We start from the raw sequence: 20537 nt of genomic DNA on the forward strand, positions 1-20537 counted from the left end.
ATGCATATTGCTACCCACTGCCACAGGCTCAGTGAATTATCGCACACACTTAACATATCTGAACTTTCTCAGCATCCTCACTTAACAGGTGCTGTTGGTTCTTTCATAGAGCAGCCCATGGGACACCCTTTTTTTGGAGGGGGAGCGGTGTAAGGATGAATCAGAGATTGTGACTGTCATGAAAACTTATTTGAACACCATAAAAAGCAAATATTCAATAACAGTAAAAGAAAATGCAACGAAGAATAAAGAAATAATATGCAACATTTAACGCAGTGCAAAATACGTTATTTTAGAGTTTCTCTGCCGTTACTTCTCAAGGCAACAAAAATAACGGGCTGCTCTGTCTTTCCTCACCAACCACCTCATCAGCTAGTATCAGAGAGAACAGGGCCCCAGTCACCAGCTTTTGATCACAACAGGGATATTAGTTGAAATAGCTGACACAGGAAGGTGACTTAATGCACAACCTTGATATAGAGCAAGGAATCAAAATGGAATTCTTGTAGAATTATTTTGATAAAATGGAATTTTTGTAGAATTATTTTGATAAGTTAATTTGGAAATACGTATGATCCTAATCCTAATACGATACCCTAAGGAGGGTAACGCAAGGAAGGCTTAAAAATGTTCATCTTTTAAACATGAATTCCAAACTATTTTTATTTGACATGTGGAATTGTTAAACAGGTAATAGTATTCTGGTCATATACATTTCTTAAATAAGGCTTCTTTGTATTTGATCAAAATGTGCATGGTACCAGACTGTAGTTTAGCCTTTGTTCAAAGACATGCAAGTATTTAGTATTTACACTAAATGGATAGCCTCAGAAGAATAGTGAATACATTCCCTTAAAAAGTAAAAGAAAAAAATTATCTTTATGGTGAACCATAGTATCTTTATATCCTAATGTTTTAGATAGTATTACTATTCTTGAACCTCCATTGGCTTCCACATTCTCATGCAAATTTCTGGCTTGCTTTAACATAGCACTCCAATTTCTGTTGGCTATATGACAGGGCATACGCATGTTAATTGCTCTTTTTGAAAATATCACCAAGCAGTTCAGAATACCTTATTTATTGACAATATCGTGAAAATCAGGACCTTATATCAGCCAAAGATAACAATATGGAATAGGGCAGAACTGAATAATGAAATGTATGAGATTGTCATTTTCATCTTGAACCATTTGAAAATGATTTCTACTTAAGCTACATATTTTAGATAAGCACAGTTAGATATAGATTTCACTAATGAAGAAATAAACACTTTTCTTCTTTTAGCTCAGAATTCCTTAGGACTAAATGTTAATTGATATGCATTTTATATATAATATGTACAGGCTTTGTAACCAAGGGTCACACAACTAGGGCACACACGTTAGTTACCTTGGTTTTCAAGGGTTATGTGTCAACTCTGCATATTATATGCCAAGGAGATACTATCAACATTATTTTTTGCATAATGTGCAAGTATGATATGGCCACAGAGTGTAATACAAATTAGTGGCAAAGTGCTGAGGGAAGGGATCCACGACAGACTCAGATGCACAAGGTTGAATATTACCCGTAAACCATCTGACTCTGCTAAGGCCTTACCAGCACAGAGTGCCAAGCCATGCCCAGCTTTTAAAAGCTTCTGAAATACTTGGACACAAGGAAGCTTGTGCAAGGAATTCCACCACAGCCTCTGGCAACACTGGGACTGGTGGGAGGGATAAATGACACCCGGGAAGCAACCTGGAAGTTTCCTCAAACCTCTTGCAAAATGTACCATCTTCCCGAAGAACAATTTTGCTCACTCCATCATGACCAACGTTGTTTATTGATATGTGCTTTTTATTTTTGGCTTAAAATATATTAGCAAGATGATGCTGCATGAGTTAAAAAGAGTCTGAGAATTTTATTGTCATGTTGATTTCTTATACACACTCTTCAATTTACTGAAAATGTATTTTTAAAGAAGTTAAGAGGTTAGTGGGAAAGAAAAAAATCTTATTTGCAACCCAAATTCCCCTTAAAAAGGTATTACATCTTTGACTCCTTATACTAGGTGTTGTGCTCATGATAAAAAAAACCAAAAAAACAAAAAACCAAAAAAACCCTACTCTCTGTTCTAACTTTTCCCTTTAAAGTCAGAGAAGGTAGGTTGTTTTCCTTTAAATTTCATAGCATATTTATTTACCCTATTTTTTTAAATATATGAAATCTTGTTTCCATTTGAACTCAAAATTATTTTGCTAAAATGATTTTCTGAACTCTAGTAATAAGTTAGAATGTTTAAAGGTGTTTTCTCATTTAATACAAAGATGTGATAACTTTTTCGACATAATTTTAAGTTTACAGCAAACCAGCTGCCTCTGAAGTAGTTCAACTGTGCTTCAAAAGTAGACAGTAACTTTGAAAATTAAATTGGGAGTTTTCTATGATCCCATTTTAGTTTCTTTGTTTGGCATCAGAGGAGTCCAGCTGCCCTCCAAGGAGCACATCAGGGTCCAGGGAAAGAGGCAGGAAGAGAGTGGGTGATTTCAGAACCAAAGGAACCCAAATACCCCCAACAAGTAGAAAATCTTAAAAAAGCGGCAGGAAAATATAGTGAACGTGAACAAAAATAACCAAAAACTGAGACACTGGCCCTATCCTTTACATGAACATTAAGCACACCTCACTTCATATCCTGGAGTTTACTGAGCTTTATGCTGCAAGAATTTTGAAGTGCATGTTTAAATTCCAGATTTGTTATTCTTATCTTCTTCACAGAGTTCTTGTAGTTATGACATACACAACCAAATGAGCTCAGAGTTATTAACTTGTATTTCATTTACAACTCAAAAAATATACAGTGCTTACTAAGGAGTTCCTGGACAGAAGGTCCATTTTTCCCCTACTTATGTTAGTTTTAATGGCCTTTAAAAATGTATATACACCAGCTTTAAAAAAGTGTTGCCATGGCGGGCATATTGTGAAGTAAGTGCAGATGAATCTATTCTAAGTGCGTATCTGCTAGAGCCTGAATTGATGTCTTTGTTGGTGGGTCTTTTGACCATCCTCCTAATCAAGTAAAATGTCAACCAAAAACAGATTATCGTCTTCACTGTTTGACTTAAAAAATGAGCATGTGTTCGGGATTTAAATTTACAGTGTTTCAAGTGACTTTTAAAATTGCTCTTTTTCAGATCTGTAAAAGGTCAAGAAAGTTTTAACATGCATCTTACTGAGAGGGCCAGTCTTGGACTCTGTGTTACTTCACATAAGCAGACAAACCCTACCATGTCATACCATACAAACAATTTTAATTGTGTAGTTACAGTCAATAACCACTCCTAATCAGAACATTTCTGCATAAAGAAAATTGTGATACACTTATAAAAACAGCCAGCTGTAACAAAATAGCTGGTGTTTTCATAGCCATAAACTCATAAAAAAGAAATAACACCTTTATACAGAAATTTTATACAGATGTAGCTTTAAAATTGATTGTAAACCAAAGGAAGACACGTTGCAAACATCAATTATTTTCACATTAATTGCATAATTTTCTAAGGTGATCTATTAGTTTTATTAACCTAAGCTTATTTGCATGATAGTAAAAATTGCATACAACAATAAGAGTGAAGCTTATAGTATGAATTGCTTGGATAACATAGAGCACTTTTTATAGGCAACTGTGTAAAGCACATTTTATCTATTTAAAACTTTTAAGACACTTTGTTTTACTGCCCATCAAAATACATTTATAAATAGAAAAGAACCAGTATGGTAACAAGAGAAGCAATATTACATTTAACGGAAACTTCCAAAAATTAATTACAACATGATGCTGCAGGATCTACAAATAAATAATGAGGACTAAATTGTGTTTCACATTTTCTTTTCATTTTTTAAAAAATCTTGTAACAATGAGGATGAAAAAAATTACAGTGAACTTTTATTTCCAAAATAAAAACAAATTTGAATTACGGCAGTGCCATATAATACAAGGCATTTGTTGGCATATGTCATCTTCAAACTGCATTCCACAGTCTATAGTTCTTCTGCAACATACAATAGAGTAACAAACTCTTTTTCTTTTTTAAAACAAGGGGCGAGTTTCCAAAGATAAGTGTGAAGTGTTACAGAAACAAAGGAAGGAAATGATAATCACAGAAGTTATAATGCTTGTTTTGAGGCTCCAGAATAATAATTATAAAATTAAAAAAAAAAATCACTGGTTATCATGCTTACGGGCACACACACCCGGGTGTGTTCCGTGAACACAAATTTTCCATTTTTAATACCAAACAATCCGATGCTTCACCTGGGGCTGCCAAGCAGTTCGTAAGAGAGAGGAAAACGTTTAGTGCAGTCAGTGTCAGCCTTTCTCGACGTTCCCGTTTGTGCAAGTTTCTGACGACTCCCCGGCTGGACGGCGGGGCGGACCCCGGCCGGGGGCGCGGCTGGGGGCCCGCAGCTCAGTCCCTGGCGTCGGCGCTCGCGTCCGTGCTGCCGTCGGCCGCCGGCTCGTCCTCGAGCTTCACCGCGAAGAGCGGGCTAGCGCCCGCGCCCGGCGCAGCCTCATCCGGGTCCGGCAGCAGCTCGTCGTCCTTGTAGTCGGCCACGTCCACCTCCAGGCCCGCGTGGTCCTTCAGCCGGCCGTGGTGCTTGAGGTGGTAGCGCTGGTTCTGGAAGAACTTGATGACGGTGTGCTGCGGCAGGTCCAGCTGCGCCGACAGCGTCTGGATGGCCTCCTCGTCCGGGTGCAGCCCCACGTCCTGCATGAAGCTCTGCAGGATGCCCAGCGCCTCCACTGAGATCTTGGTCCGCGGCCGCGCCTTCGGCCGGCTCTCGTCCTCCGCCTCGGCCGGCGCCGCCGCGGGCGGCTGCCGCGCGGGAAGCCGGGGCCCGGCTGGGGGCGGCGGCGCCTGTGCCGGCGCGGGGGGCGGTGCGGGCTGCGGCTGCGGGGGCGCCTGCGGCGGCTGCGGGGAAACACCGGCACAAAATCAGCGGCGCCGCACGTGCCCGGCCCGCGCGCCTGGCCACTGCGCGTGCCTGGCCACTGCGCATGCTCGGTCCCTGCGCAACGCCTGGTCATTGCGCGTGCCGGGCCACTGCGCATGCTCGGCCACTGCGCATGCTCGGCCCCTGCGCAACGCCTGGTCATTGCGCGCGCCTGGCCACTGCACGTGCCTGGCCACTGCGCATGCTCGGTCCCTGCGCAACGCCTGGTCATTGCGCGTGCCGGGCCATGTCACGTGCCTGGCCACTGCGCATGCTCGGGCCCTGCGCAACGCCTGGCCACTGCGCAGGCCCGGCTCCTGCGCAACACCTAGGCACTGCGCGTGCGGCTTCGCGCGCGGCACACAAGGGCCTGGAAGGAGCGAGCACATGACCTGCCGGGATCGGAAGGTGGGGACGGGTGCCGGACACAAACGCAGGCCAGCTGAACGGCCCACCGCACCGGGAAGGTCAGAACGATCGCTAGGAAGGGAGGACCGGGGAGGGTCAGGGTGGCTGCTGGGCTTCGTCGTCAGAGGTCAGGCTGGCTTACTTACACGGCTGAAACTCAGCACTCTGAAAGGGTGAGCCACGTCCACCAGGAGGATATGCCTCCAACGTGAAGACAGCACATTGTGATGTCAGTAATTAATAACGATTTTAAATGAAGACGGAGAAGTGAAGTGTGCCGAAGGCAGTTTAGGAAGGTGAGCTGCGGACACACTGGGAAGGAAATGTATTTCGTCCCACTGCAGCAGATGACTGAAACGTGGCCCTGGCTTACAAGGTCTTACGTTCCCAGTAAAACGGGGAAGCCTCTGCTTTTCTACAGCATTCAAAGTGAAAGCTGCTCAGCCATGTCCGACTCTTTGCGACCCCATGGACTATACAGCCCGTGTAATTCTCCAGGCCAGAATACTGCACTGGGCAGCCTTTCCCTTCTCCAGGGGTCGTCCCTACGGAGGGATCGAACCCAGGTCTCCTGCATTGTAGGATGGATTCTTTACCAGCTGAGCTATGAGGGAAGCCATTAGCTCCTGTGAAACCAGAGTGTTTGAGATTCTCACGTTTGTGAATTTCCTACCAGTTTCATTCTAACAGACACACATTTCTTACTGAATTGCACTGGGCTGACACTGCAAGATTTTTTCTTACTGAAAAATAAAGGTTTCATTCACTCCACAACGGCTAGCAAATTGTTCTGTCTATACTAAGCTCAGATGTAATCAGGATTTAAATTTAGTGTATATAGACACTTTTTCATAATTTGTATATGTGCTGTAATTTTCCATACACAATTATACATAACAAATATATCACACACACACACACACACACACACACACACACACACACACACACACACACACACACACACACACTTCAGCTCCAGGATTCTTATCAACAAAGGAAATCAACCTAAGGAAGCCTAAAATATTAGAACGTTTATATTGTGCCCTAAGCATTTCCTTAATCCCCCTAAGAAGCAATTTTATTAAAAACAATTTACATTTTCAAACAAGTACTTTTTTTTTTTTTTACTTATCTTTTTTTGTTTTTGCTAAACAGTACATTTTTCAGGCTTTCATGATTATTTTAGTGCTTGATATCCTAAGGGATTCTCCTTAATTTATCTTTAACATATACTCAAGGATTCTTTTTCTTAGTGGATGGATAACCTTATTTTTGTTGTGTGTGTGTGTGTGTGTGTGTGTGTATCACCACTCCCCCCACCTCCATGCCCCCACAGACACACACAGCAGTACCAAGAAATAACGCAGGTGATTCAACAAAGAGTGTAGAATTTTAAGACTCAGGAAAGCAATGGCATTTTCCCTTAAAGGGGAAAACTAAAAGCATCCCTTTGGATGTAACAGAAATAATTAGTACAGCTCACATTCAATTCCAACAGGTTTCCTAAGTCATTGAGGTCAACAACTAGCTGGGCCCAGACCGTCCCCATCTAAATGAACTGGGGATGAATTCAGTGGATCCACTCAGTGGATGAATGGAGACAGGTCCCAGGGTTTGGAAGGGAGTAATTTAGGGGAGTCTGAGGCTGACCCTGTGGGCGCAGTGTATTTGGCCAACACCACTGTTAGCGTGGCCTTTCCAAGGCTGAGCATCCCGACCAGGGAGCAGGTCTCAGCACCAGCCTTCTGTGTGTCCCCCTCTGGCTGGCTAACCTGTGCCTGCTCACCTGTGGAGCAGTGCCAGCCTCGGGGCCCAATGCCTCTAGACTCTCCTTGCCTAAGGGTGGTGGGAGAGGGGCTCTAACGGAAAGACAGACAGACGTGACTCACCCCTAACCGGTGCTCACTGAGCCTGCGGCGACAGACAGACCTAAAGTGAAGCCAGGGTTGGGGAGTCGGAAGCCAGATGCCAATTTGGTTTCCGTCCCCTCCTCTCCCTGGGACAGAATCCAACGTATACAATTGTGATCCTACAAACTTCCTCTGCAGAGACAGCACTCATGCTCTTCCTCGGGGACAGGATCGGTGTTCATGAAAAAATAGGTGGTGTGTCTAAAAATTCAAATTTTGCTGCAATGCGGGAGACCTGGGTTCGATTCCTGGGTCAGGAAGATCCCCTGGAGGAGGGACAGGCCACCCACTCCAGTATTCTTGGGCTTCCCTGGTGGCCCAGCTGATGAAGAATCCGCCTGCAATGCGGGAGACCTGGGCTTGATCCCTGGGTTGGGAAGATCCCCTGGAGAAGGGAAAGGCTGCTACTGCTGCTGCTAAGTCGCTTCAGTCGTGTCTGACTCTATGCGGCCCCATAGACGGCAGCCCACCAGGCTCCCCTGTCTCTGGGATTCTCCAGGCTAGCACACTGGAGTGGGCTGCCATTTCCTTCTCCAATGCATGAAAGGGAAAAGTGAAAGTGAAGTCACTTGGTCGTGTCTGACTCTTAGGGACCGCATGGACTGCAGCCCACCAGGCTCCTTGGTCCATGGGATTCTCCAGGCAAGAGGACTGGAGCGGGAGCCACTGCCTTCTCCGAGGGAAGGTCTACCCACTCCAGGATTCTTGGGCTCCCCTGGTGGCTCAGCTGGTAAAGAGTCCGCCTGCAGTGCAGGAGACCTGGGTTCGATCCCTGGGTTGGGAAGACCCCCTGGAGAAGGGACAGGCTCCCCACTCCAGTATTCCGGCCTGGAGAATTCCATGGACTGTATAGTCTATGGGGTCGTAAAGAGTTGGACACGACTGATCGACTGTCACTTTCAACATGACAAAGCAGAGTAAGGTCTCACATAGTTCTAATGAAGACTGGCTTGCCAAAGAACAGTGGAAGGGGGTTCCTGCCGGGGGCGGGGGGGAGCATAGAGGAACACAGCACACGTGTTGGAAAACCCAGGTCCTGGCAGGGTATCGTCATCTCTTGCTCAGAAGCCTATGTTCAGACTGGGGGAAGGAGAGAAACGCCCCTTTCCCCGCCACGGTTAAGCGTCTGTTTACCGCCTGCTCTACTGCAGCGGCCGAGGTGCACGAACCTGAATCTGCTCGGCGGGCACGTGGATGATGTGCGGCGGCCGGTCGCCGTGGTGATGCACCGCGTTGCTCTCCTGTTCGTAGATGGCATCGCGTTCCGGCTGGGGGAGGCTGAGGAACCTTCGGATCATGGAGAGGTTCTCCCACAGGGTCCTGTTTTCTGGAGAAGGGTCTTCTTTCCAGCGTAACAGCTCACACAGCCACCCCTTAGAGACAAGGGCGTTAGCAGGTCAGTTGAGGTCCAAGAGGGGGCGGGTGGGGAGCTGCCGGTTCCCATTAGGAAGTAAAAAGGAAGGACCCTGTGCAGTTAACTTTTTCTCAGCTCAAAATACTCCCAATATGCTTAAAAAAATTTTTTAACCTGTTAAAAGAGAATAGGTGTGGTTATCGAAGAGGAGGCAGGTTTTGTCTTTTAATACACAATTCAGATTTGCATCTTAAAGGAGGGCCCTATTTTTCAGACTCCAAAGGCAAGACCCATTTACCCTAGACTCTGCAGAATGTGCCCAAGCAGCAAGGCTGAGTGTGCTTCTGGTCCTATGAATGGCCATATGAGATTCTGAAGATAATATTTACAAAGGGCTGGGATAGCTTTTTAGAATAATTTTCCCAAAAGGATTCCCTAAGTTTATCATTTTTGCATTAAAAAGGCAATTCTGTGAATATTTGTGTGTGTGTCAATGTATGTGTATGTGTAGAAAAGGGAGAGAAAGGATGTGTGCAGTTGTGTGAGCAAGAATGTCATCCAAGGTAAGGCTTTATGTTAGAATGAGTATTAGAAGAATTCTCCAATACAGAACTTTCCAGAAAGACACCTCAGAGTCCTGCCTGCAGCTGTGCACACACATGGTTCATCAGGTAAGCAGTTTCATAGAATCCCTGGGCTGAGGGAGACGATGTCCACTGAGCGCCGAAACAGCAATGTCTCTGCTGCACTCCAAGGCCGTTTCTGATCCTGAGATCCTCAATCATGAACTGAGTGGTCGAACGTGGGACAGTGGGACTGATATCCACACACAAGTAATAGGTGCTGGGCTGGAGGAAGCACTAGCTGGAATCAAGATTGCCGGGAGAAATATCAATAACCTCAGATATGCAGATGACACCACCTTTATGGCTGAAAGTGAAGAGGAACTAAAGAGCCTCTTGAGAGTGAAAGAGGAGACTGAAAAAGTTGGCTTAAAGCTCAACATTCAGAAAACTAAGAACATGGCATCTGGTCCCATCACTTCATGGCAAATAGATGGGGAAACAGTGGAAACAGTGGCTGACTTTATTTTTCTGGGCTCCAAAATCACTGCAGATGGTGACTACAGCCATGAAATTAAAAGACATTTATTCCTTGGAAGGAAAGTTATGACCAACCTAAACAGCATATTAAAAAGCAGAGACATTGCTTTGTTAACAAAGGTCTATCTAGTCAAGGCTATGGTTTTTCCAGTGGTCATGTATGGATGTGAGAGTTGGGACTATAAAGAAAGCTGAGCTCCGAAGAATTGATGCTTTTGAACTGTGGTGTTGGAGAAGACTCTTGAGAGTTCCTTGGACTGCATGGAGATCCAACCAGTCCATCCTAAAAGAGATCAGTCCTGGGTGTTCATTGGAAGGACTGATGCTGAAGCTGAAACTCCAATACTTTGGCCACCTGATGTGAAGAGCTGACTCATTGGAAAAGACCCTGATGCTGGGCAAGATTGAGGGCAGGAGAAGGGGATGACAGAGGATGGGATGGTTTTATGGCATCACCGACTCGATGGACATGAGTTTGGGTGGACTCCAGGAGTTGGTGATGGACAGGGAGGCCTGGCGTGCTGCAGTCCATGGGGTCGCAAAGAGTCGGACACACCTGAGCGACTGAACTGAACTGAATACTGTGTATAAAGTAGGCTGACTAATGAGCACCTACTCTGTACGCCAGAAACTCTACTTGATGCTCTGTGGTGAGACCTAAATGGGAAGGAAATCCAAAGAAAAGGGGTGGGGGGGATATATGTACGCATAGAGCTGATTCACTTTCTGTACAGTAGGAACTCACACACCATCGTAAAGCAACTATGCTCCCATAAAAACTAAAAGAAAAAAAGTGTTCCAACGAGCGTGCACTGTCTCCCGTTCTTTAACCACCATCTCAAACCTCGTCTGGGCCGCCACATGGGTACTGAGCAGCAGGGCGGGGAGGCGGAGGGGAGGGCCGGCCTACACCTGCTCCAGCTCTCAGCTCAGAACGGCGCTCCAGAGAAGCGTCTGCAGGCCAGCTCACGGGGACGCCGGCTGCTCCTCCGCCTCCTCAGGGTCCCTCTCCCCCGCCCACCGGCCCACGGACTGCGCCCTCCACCCTCGGCTCTCCAGACGTGCCCGTCCCGCCTGCTCACCGCTGGGCCGTGAATGCAGGCTTTTCCTGAGGCCATGTTCTTCCTGGACTCGCCTCCGCTTTCTTATCCTCCCTGCCGGGTCCCTCACCAGATCAGGGGCCTCGGATTCCTTACCTTAGCCTCTGCTTTAGGGAAACTGACCTAAAACAACGGGGTTCCTTAGAAACTAGTTGGATGGGAATGCAAAGAGGACAGGTTAGTATCTGATTTTTAGAACTGGCGAACGGGAGTTGCCTTTTATATGACTTTAGGGTGAGATCAGAACATGGCATGACTTTTCCTTTCTTTTCCAACGTGAACCACAGGAGAAATTCTCTTCTAACTGTAATACACAGCGGAAGAAGCCCCCAAACGGCCTGAGAGATTTTTAAAGAATAGCTGGAGACTCATACACTAGCTTCCCGAGACCCACCGACCACCCAGCCAAGGGTGACAGCTGCTAAACCCCATGAGCCCTACTGACCCTGACTGAAGCCGAGGCCTCTGATTCTCCACGCCACACACCACTTAGACATGTGCGTGCCTAGGGACAGTCATGCAACTGTGTGCTCACTTGATGCCGCCGTGTGCATGATCCCAGGTTAACAGAACAGGCGGTAAACTGAAGGTTTACCAGAAAGAATATTAGCTCAATAAAAAATAACCATGACGGCGGCGCCACTGAACATGCTTCTCTTCTAACCATGGCAGCTGTAGGCTTCTTTCCACAATCAGACCATAGGTCACATTTTTGCTCTTATCTATGAATGCAACATTAACTATAATTTGAGTATTTGAAATATTTGAGACCCACTTGCATAGAGTGCCCTGGAAATGTTTGTTTAGCTCCTACTGACAAATATTTGCTGTCTGGATTGAGCCATGGAAATATTTTATACTTTCCTACATCAAAAGTTATTGCTTTATTCTTCACTTCTATATTTTGATGCGAGGCAAGTTTTAGATCTGTCTTCCCGAAGGAAGGCTTGACTGTTAACTCTGGTTTAGATTACACCCCTGCCCTCTCCTCGCCTCTTCTTTAGCTGTGGCAACTGACAGGCCCCCGTGCCTATATACAGAAAACCACTACGATTTTATTACCTTTCAAGAGATGCTAGAAGGTTCATCAAGAATATGTTCTTTTTTTCTTTAGGTTTATACTCTTGTAATAAGTGCTAAACACTGAGCATATGTCTTTTTTTTTTTTTTAAGAAATAAATGCTTGTAACCAAAAATTGCTAAAAGTTAAATTAAGAACAATTCACGTAAGAAAATCTTCTTGAAGAAAGCTGAAGCACTCCAATAATTTTTTTAATCCTTTTAGAAACTTTTTAAAGTAATGCAGATATCAGTTAGCACTTGGATATATGTGGGGGGGAAAAAACATGTGGATCACAGATGTTCTTTGGAAAGGAAAATCATTAGTTCTTTTAAAATGGCTAATAATGATAGCTAATTCCCAAACAATCACACTCATGCTGGTTTCACAAATATTTCAGAAAAGGAGTCTTGACTTATTCAACAAATATTTTGCTCATATTGTCACTTCTGTGTCTCTATACTTATAAGACAGATTCTTATTTTTATTAATTGCCCATGACTAACATAACATTTCCAGTAGTTTGCTATTAACCTTTGCCCTTAAATAATACTTCTAATTCCTTATCTAAAAATAATGTGATGAATTGTAAATCTGAAGCATGTCTCCGCTAGCCTTTCAAGAGACACGATGATTTTAAGAGACTGAAATCAGATGCTTCTTAGAAAAATATTTAACGGTGCAGCTGGGAACTGTTAGTTCTACAAGGGTATTCCAAAAAACAAAGATGGGGGAGGGGCAGCGTGCTTTTCTCTTGATATGTGTCGCTCTCAACAAATAATGGAAAACAGACATTCTGACAGGCTAGTTCTTTGTCAGCAGAGAAATCAGCTGGCTCATTCCCAATTTACACTGGCAAAAAGATTAATTTACTATGATTCCATTTAAATACCTTGGAATATTCTGACTCCCTCAAATCCTATCGATCAAGATGATGACAGTAATCTGGTCTATGTTTTGCAGGAAGTGACGAGAAGCACCAAAGGCTTTCTAATTCCCCAATACCTGTCCCGAGGTCACTTTTCCATAAACCATACTGTTGAGCAAATACACTTGGGAAGACAATATATGTCAGAATATAGGTAACATGTGGCAAATAAAAATAATGATTTCCCTAAGTACTATATTGGTTCTTTTAAAATGATACATGTATAGATTTACTGGGTGGAGGAGAGATGGTAAATAAAATGCAAGCACTTTGCTGCAAAATGTGAACATAATTACGTTTTAAGCCAGGTCTCCGGGACTTGAAATAATGTAAGAGGGGTAGGGAACTGCTGTGACAATTAAATTAGATCACAACTGTTCTGAACAGTAGAAAAGACAGGAGACTAACAGCCTTAAAATAATGAGACCGATCTATTCTCAGAAAACTAAAATGGCACAAGGAACAACCTAAACTTTAAATGTAGTAAATTTGCCAAGCAACATTACACTGCATATAAAGAGGGCAAAATATAAACAGTAGCCACATGTAAATAAATTAGTCAAACTTTCAGGATGTTCCTACTTTTCAAACTGACAAAGTTTAATTTGACACCTTCTGTTCTAAACCCTTTGTTTCTATTCAAAATCACGCCTTGAGCTGTTGCTATCAATCACAGCACTCCCCCTATTACTTAAAAAAACTGGCATGGACCCTAAACAAGCTGAAAATGCCATGCAGATGAATTCTGAGATAATATGTTCAAACCTGTTATATACAACACAAATCGTGTAAAGTTATGTATTGTAAACCTACATTTATTGAGAACTAAAAGTCTTAAATCCATCTGCCACAAAGGAAATACTGTTATGTACTTTATAGGAACCAAGAACCATCTGTAAATGTCTTGCCACCGTAAGCAAGAAACTGGTACAGAAGATGCTAAACCTCAGACAGCATGAAACCAGTAACAGTCTTTGGACTGGCTTTGGTTTAGGGAATCTATGAAAGACATGGAAGATGTGGGGAGGGTAAAAGGGGCAAAAAAAAAAAGGAAAAGAGAAAATGCGGAACGACTGCCAACCCACTGCTGCAGAAAAGCAAAACAGATTCAATGACAACACAACGGCAGTTTATCATGGTCCATGAAACACATGACTGTACGCTCATTTTAAAGGAAAAATTAGCAGTTCTGAACTCAATATTCTAATGATGTGCTTTACCGACAGAATCTTGTTGTACCACACTGAAATAAAAATCCTGGCACCTTCATCTCTCAGCTGCTAATTTCCACCCAAACTCAATCTCTGATTTCCATTCTGCTCTTTTTAGAACAGTTAATTCAAGTCGATTCCCTTCTACCATTTTAATGGGTAAGGAGTATGCAATGATTTTTCACTGAGTCAGGAAAGCAACCTCCTTTCACAAATGAATTTATTGTACCTAGGGAGCCTCACATACATGAAAAGAGACCCCTGGCAAGGCCGGGTCTGTGACAGTCAGGAGCACGGAACACAACTAGTTTTCCAGGGGGAAAGAGACTTTCCTGTTCTCTAAGGAAAAAAAGTCACTTAGTACAAGGATATTGTTGTCATGAACATAATACGTTTTAAACTTAAGAGCTATAAAAAGAGAAAGAAAATGACAAATAATTCTCACTGCAACTAAGAAGGAAAAATACATTAAAAAAAAAAAACACAGAAAGGTAATTTGTGTTCTAAAAAGGAAAACATTTTATAGTCTGTATTTATTCCCTACCCCTCACCCTCATCTTTTATGTTATTTGCAGAAGTATTTTGTTCCGATCTCTGGGGCGTATAGTATAATAATATATGATATTAAAAGAAATCAATCTAAATAGGGAGGTATTTGATACAAACATTTTAGTGGAAAGCATGAATTACATTTCAGCAAGTAGTAGGAATAGGATTAAGTACATAATCCATTAAATAGTACTTCTCACACAAAAAAATTTCAGTATTGTAGACTAAACTACACCAGGCATTTTGAATGAGTACATTTTCAACAACAACTAACTACAGAGCTAGCAATTTATCATTCAGCAAATAATTTTCTACTTTTAAAAGAATCTCTAAGTGTTGCTTATGCTAATGAAGACAGTTTTTAATCTGCCCACAAACATGCTAATAGAGGGCAATTTTTTTTTTTTTTAATTTACAAAGCTGTCTGCTCTGGAGGGTAATTTCATATCAATGCTCTGTAAGGGAGGGGTGAGTTCTAATTGTCAGAACTACTGAATCTTTTACCCTATAAAGGCTTAAAGGTATCACAAAAGATGCAAAGTGACTAATGACGTTTTAAACCACTCCCTGAATGTTCGAGAAGGGACATTTTCACACTTTTTATGTTTTATACGCACTGCCTCAAATATAGTGTTGAAACGTACTACTTCTTCCGCACCCCAACACAGAGACACACAGGTCTGATGGGGGTGTGAAGCCTGCATCCTTCCTTCACACACCACCATCTAACTTTTTTTCTTTTCTGTGAGAACAACCATAACACTTTGAACAGTGAGAAACAAAAGAGCAGCAGAGCAATACTGGAAGCATTTTCAATTATTTACGAGGTTAAAAGGGTGAAATGATACTTTAAATACATCAAATTTCATCGTCTGGGCCATTTTTTGGTGGCAAAGTGGTATTGATCTTTCCAAATGCTGAAAATTAACTATTTTCCAGAAGGTCATTATTTGATTAAAGGCATTAAAGTTGAGGGCAAAGAAGCGATGCACTTCTTCCTCCCCATTCAAATCATCACATAATTTAATAAAAACCATCCCATCATGTCCTGTAATAAAAACGCTTATCTTAAGATATTGTTCTTTACCTAACATATTAACCTTTAAATGTTATGAAGTTCTTAAGGAGAAAAACCTTTGCTAAAGCAGATTATTCTATAACATAATGAGAGGCCTCTACCATTAACATTAATAAAGATACATGTTCTCTATGGAATTAGCAGGAAATACATCAATCTTCTTCCCCAGCTTACTAACATCTACTTTGTGTAAAGTAAGGAGAATTTCAGCAGGCACGACAAGTAACTTTTTCCTGCTAAGTTAACATGGGCCTGAATCCAGAAAACATGGGAAGTAAATCCGAGCAGAGACGGAGCAGTAAATGCATTTTCCATTCTAAAAGTAGCATTCTACATCCACTTTATCCAAAGAGAGGTTTTAAAAAGAAACATACTTAAGTGGAATACATGCATGCGTGTGAGCTCAGTCATGTCTGACTCTCTGTGACCCCATGGACTGTAGCCTGTCAGGCTCCTCTGTCCATGGAATTTTCCAGGTAAGAATACTGCAGTGGGTTGCCATTTCCTTTTCCAGAGGATTATCCCACCCAGGGATTGGACTGGTGTCTCTTGTGTCTCCTGCACGGGCAGGCAGATTCTTTACCACTGTGCCGCTTGGAAAGCATATGTGTGTGTCCCCAAATATATTTATCTTCAGGGTGTGGTTTCTGATGCTTGTATTTTTGCTGGAAAAAAAAAAATCACACTGGTTTTTAAAATTATTATTAAACTTCTAAATTGTTACTGTTTTAAACTCTCTCCAGACTCCTCAGTTTATTTAAGGGACTCAGCATCTTAGCCAAAATCTGTGGGTTTCCATATTGAATTAATAATAGGTCATAAACAACTATCCATGAATTTCTCACTTGAGTAGATTTTTGCCACTCTGTCTTTAAGAGGTTAGACAAAGCTAGCAGAATTTCTGGAGGTTTGGCCTTAACAGAAAGAAATGTTTCTATAATTTAGAGGAAGCTCACATTAAAATTTAGTCAATTTAGAAAGAATATTCAGAATCACTGGTAAATGATTTTTGTTTATCAATTATGCTTAAAATTTCATTAAGCAAAAAAAAAAAGAAAGAAAATTACTTTTTCTCTGTGGTTTGACTGTTTACTTCCTTTTTACATTCTCAAAGGCACTGGCTTGAGGGAGCATATAAATATGTGTTCTTTTCTTTTCCTATAGATTGTTTGGTTCATAACAAGAGTATCAGATAGTCTGGCCAGAGTAGATAAAAACATAAAAATGGTTTTCACTTAAAAAGACAGTCAGGAAAGTTTTAAAGAATATTTTCAGGAAGAATTTGAGGAGAAAAATTAATGACGATAAAAGTATGAAATTCTAGACAACATATTAAGCTAGCTGACAAGAAGATAATCTCTTAATTTGATTGAAACAGAATTTCCAAATAATGCCTTCATCTTATTTTTTAAAAAAAGTAGATCTGGAAGATAACTAATTTAAAGATTAATTTTTTCAAAGACTTCAAACCTGCTTTCAGGATGGTGTCTTCAAAGTTTAAACAAAAATCTGGCTTACATGTCTGATACTTGATACAGACTCTAAAAAAGAGTTTGTTTTGCCCTCTCAATCTCGATGCATTTTTTAATATTATGTAAGTTTCAGTCATAAGGTTTGGCTTTACATTTATACCCTCTGCCTTAAAAATCTTCCGTAAGGGAGGGGCGGAATAGATTAGGAGTTTGGGATTAACAGATACACACTGCTATATATAAAATGGGTAAGCAACAAGGACCTACTTCACAGCACTAGGAATTTGATTCAGTATCTTGCAATAACCCATAATAGGAAAGAATCTGAAAAAAAAATATATATAAATCTCTCTAAATATAAATCTATATATATAACTGAATCACTTTGTTTTACACTGGAAACTAATTCAAAGTTGTGAATTAACTAAAACTTCCAATAAAAATCCAAGAAAATAAAAAATAAAATACCACATCTGTTTTTTTTTTAAAAAAAAAAAAACAAACATCAGTCTTTATTCTCTCCTTGTTCATATCAAGTGTCATTAAAAGACAGGAAACACAGTATCTCCAAGGTTCACGCTGTGATACTCGTTTCAATTTCCGTCGCTGTTTCCATCGTAAAGAACTGTCTGTTCCTTTCCATCCTGCCCACCGCTGACCTGTCGGCACTGGGGCAACTTTTCCTTGAATGATGCTGTTAGGCACCAAATAATCATTTTAAGTAAGTCCCAAGGACAATTATCTTAGATTCAGAACCAAACAGCCTTTGAGTAATCATTCCTTCTCCTCTCTTAGGGGAAAGCGTATAGCAGCGATCACTAGAGCTTTAGGAAAGGGGAGAAGGAGCGTCACCATAAAGAGTTGTAACTCCTACAAAAAGCAAAGACAATGTCTGGCTTGGCCCCTGGCACTTCCTGCTAGGTAAACACACAGGTGTAATTAAGCTTTCTCGAATCTGCTTGGTCCGCTTTGAGATGCCCTTGGAAAAGGGAGGCCAGGATGAAAATCACTGCTCTGGTCTTCGCTTGCAAACTACCCAAAGTTATCCTATTGCTCAAAATAACCTTGAAAGCTTCCCAAGAGAGAGAAAAAGGTTACCCTCCCTAGAGCTTCACGGAAGGGTCCTTCAGTCACGCGCGGACTCAGTCGTGTCCGACTCTGTGACCCCGTGGGCTGCAGCCTGCCAGGCTCCTCTGTCCCTGGGATCCCCCAGGCGAGAGCACTGGAGCGGGTTGCCGTCTCCTGCTCCAGGGGCTCTTCCTGACCCGGAGATCCGACCCGCGTCTCCGGCACTAGGTGGCAGATTCCCGGCCACCGAGCCGCCTGCAAACCCAATCACACTCAGGTCCTAATTCCTCGGACCGTTTACCAGCTATCATTTCCCACATTCTACACCCACTCTCCATACTGTTTTCTCAAATAGAAGAGCCTCTCCTTTGTTTTTTCCTGCCCATCTAAATACTAACTCTCTTTCCAGTTAATCTCCATCACCTCAGCATACCAGGTAAGAGTTATATCCAGGGCAGACACTTATGTGTGCGAACTTGAGCAAATCCCCCGAGTCCCTGATCCTCCTCGACGAAGTGCAGATAATAATGGCATTCATCTCAGAAGACTGCGGCTGCTGCAAATGAAACAGGGTTATGTTCAGCCCAGTGCCTGGCCTGTGATAACGACACACGGTCTGATGGCTTAACCCAAAGCACTTGCCTTAAATGGCCCACAGTTTAGTGGGGAAGAAGCAGAACTCAAACATAGCTATCAGAGCAAGGCAGTGTGTAGTGAAAGTCAGTGATGGGCAGACAGCAGGTGGGAACCGAGAGGAGAGATGGGCTGGAGGGGCCAAGGACGTCTTTGCTGATGAAGGGTCACGGCAGCTTGGCTTTGCAGAATGGGCAATATTTAGTGGGAAGAATAAAGAAAAAAAAAGAATTAGCAATAAGCTAGGGAAAATAGGTGGACAGTAGCTGTGGAATCCACTATTTCACCACTGCTCTTTACCATACTTGCTTGAGAATACTACTTAATTACTGTGCCTTCACCTCCTCTATCGGAGAAGGCAATGGCCTCCCACTCCAGGGTTCCTGCCTGGAGAATCCCAGGGACGGCGGAGCCTGGTGGGCTGCCGTCCATGGGGTCGCACAGAGTCGGACGCGACTGAAGCGACTCAGCAGCAGCAGCAGCATCTCCTCTATATAATGTCAATTTGTTAAGACAGCCTATGTCTTCATTTTAACACTTATTCTAATAGTGACTAGCCCAGCAACCTCGGTCAAGTGCCTTGAGTTCACTAGACCCGAATTTACTTCTCTGTAAAATGGGGGTAATGTTACCACCACTCATAGGGTTGTAAGAATAGTGGAGATAATTCACACTAGGGGCTTGGCACGCAGTAACAGTATGATGAATGTTAGCTATTATTATCATTGTTGTCATTATCACAAATATAATCCAAAGGAATGTGGGTATCTGGGGAGTTAATGAAAATAATTCAGTTACCACATCCCAACCTGAACCCAGTATCTTTCTCCCACAAACACGGCTCCTTCTATATAGCTTAACTGTTAATGGCATCACCACTCACCCAGTCACCCGGGTGAAAGGTTGCTATTTGAAGCATAAATTAGTATAATCTTTCCAAAGCACAATGGGAAATGATGAGTGTAGAATGACTAGCAATTACCTTTAAAACACAAATGCCTTTTTTGATCCAATAATTTCTACTTCTGAGAATTAACCCTAAGGAAATAATAGATGTATACAAATATTTAACTATAATAATGTTCACATTAACATTGTTTGTAACAGCAAAAGTTGAATGCAACTTAAATATACCTCAATAGGGAGTTAATTAAAAGGTGGGTTTAGAGTATGAATGAATGAAAGGCATATATGTGCACGCATGTGTATGTATGTATATGCATAAACATACACATATGTGTATATAAAGAACACAAATCAGGCTATTTCTAGTTAATTGGGATTTGGTATTTTTTATGGTCTTTCCTCCGTTATGATTTCTTTTTTTTTTTTTCCATTTATTTTTATTAGTTGGAGGCTAATTACATCATTACAGTAGTTTTTGTCATACATTGAAATGAATTAGCCATGGATTTACAGTATACTAACACATATATATGATTTCTTTAAAATGTGTTTTTCTATACTGGCTAGCACTATTTTTCAATTTTAAAAAAACCATGGCAAACAGATGCAATTAAAAAATCTGACTTTTCTTGTTTGTTTTCTCCCTAAACAATCATAAACTCCCAACAATTCTACTCCTCAGTGTCTTTTGAATTTGCATCTTCCTTTCCATTCCTGCTCTCCGGTCCGGCCGTCCACATTTCTCCCACAAACTGAGGCTGGCGGACTTCTTTA

The 20537-nt window shown here is 42.2% G+C and overlaps 1 protein-coding gene across 7 annotated transcripts in view; it reads right to left on the bottom strand.

Moving 5' to 3' along the window:
* Window positions 1-3276: 3276 nt before the first annotated feature.
* SATB1 (SATB homeobox 1) overlaps window positions 3277-20537 on the bottom strand; it is a 101208-nt gene continuing 83947 nt past the window's right edge. For 6 of the 7 annotated variants that reach the window (XM_070467052.1, XM_070467054.1, XM_070467053.1 and 3 more), the window contains 2 exons: window positions 8471-8674; window positions 3277-4958 (listed from right to left, as the gene is read on the bottom strand). In XM_070467052.1, coding sequence (XP_070323153.1) covers window positions 4455-4958; window positions 8471-8674 — 708 coding nt within the window. In that variant the 3' untranslated portion in view covers window positions 3277-4454. Of the gene's footprint in view, window positions 4959-7163; window positions 7251-8470; window positions 8675-20537 lie in introns of all 7 variants that reach the window. The other variant, XM_070467056.1, reaches the window with a different exon arrangement.

This window comes from Odocoileus virginianus, chromosome 4 (assembly GCF_023699985.2).
Source record: "Odocoileus virginianus isolate 20LAN1187 ecotype Illinois chromosome 4, Ovbor_1.2, whole genome shotgun sequence".
NCBI classification, from domain to species: domain Eukaryota; kingdom Metazoa; phylum Chordata; class Mammalia; order Artiodactyla; family Cervidae; genus Odocoileus; species Odocoileus virginianus.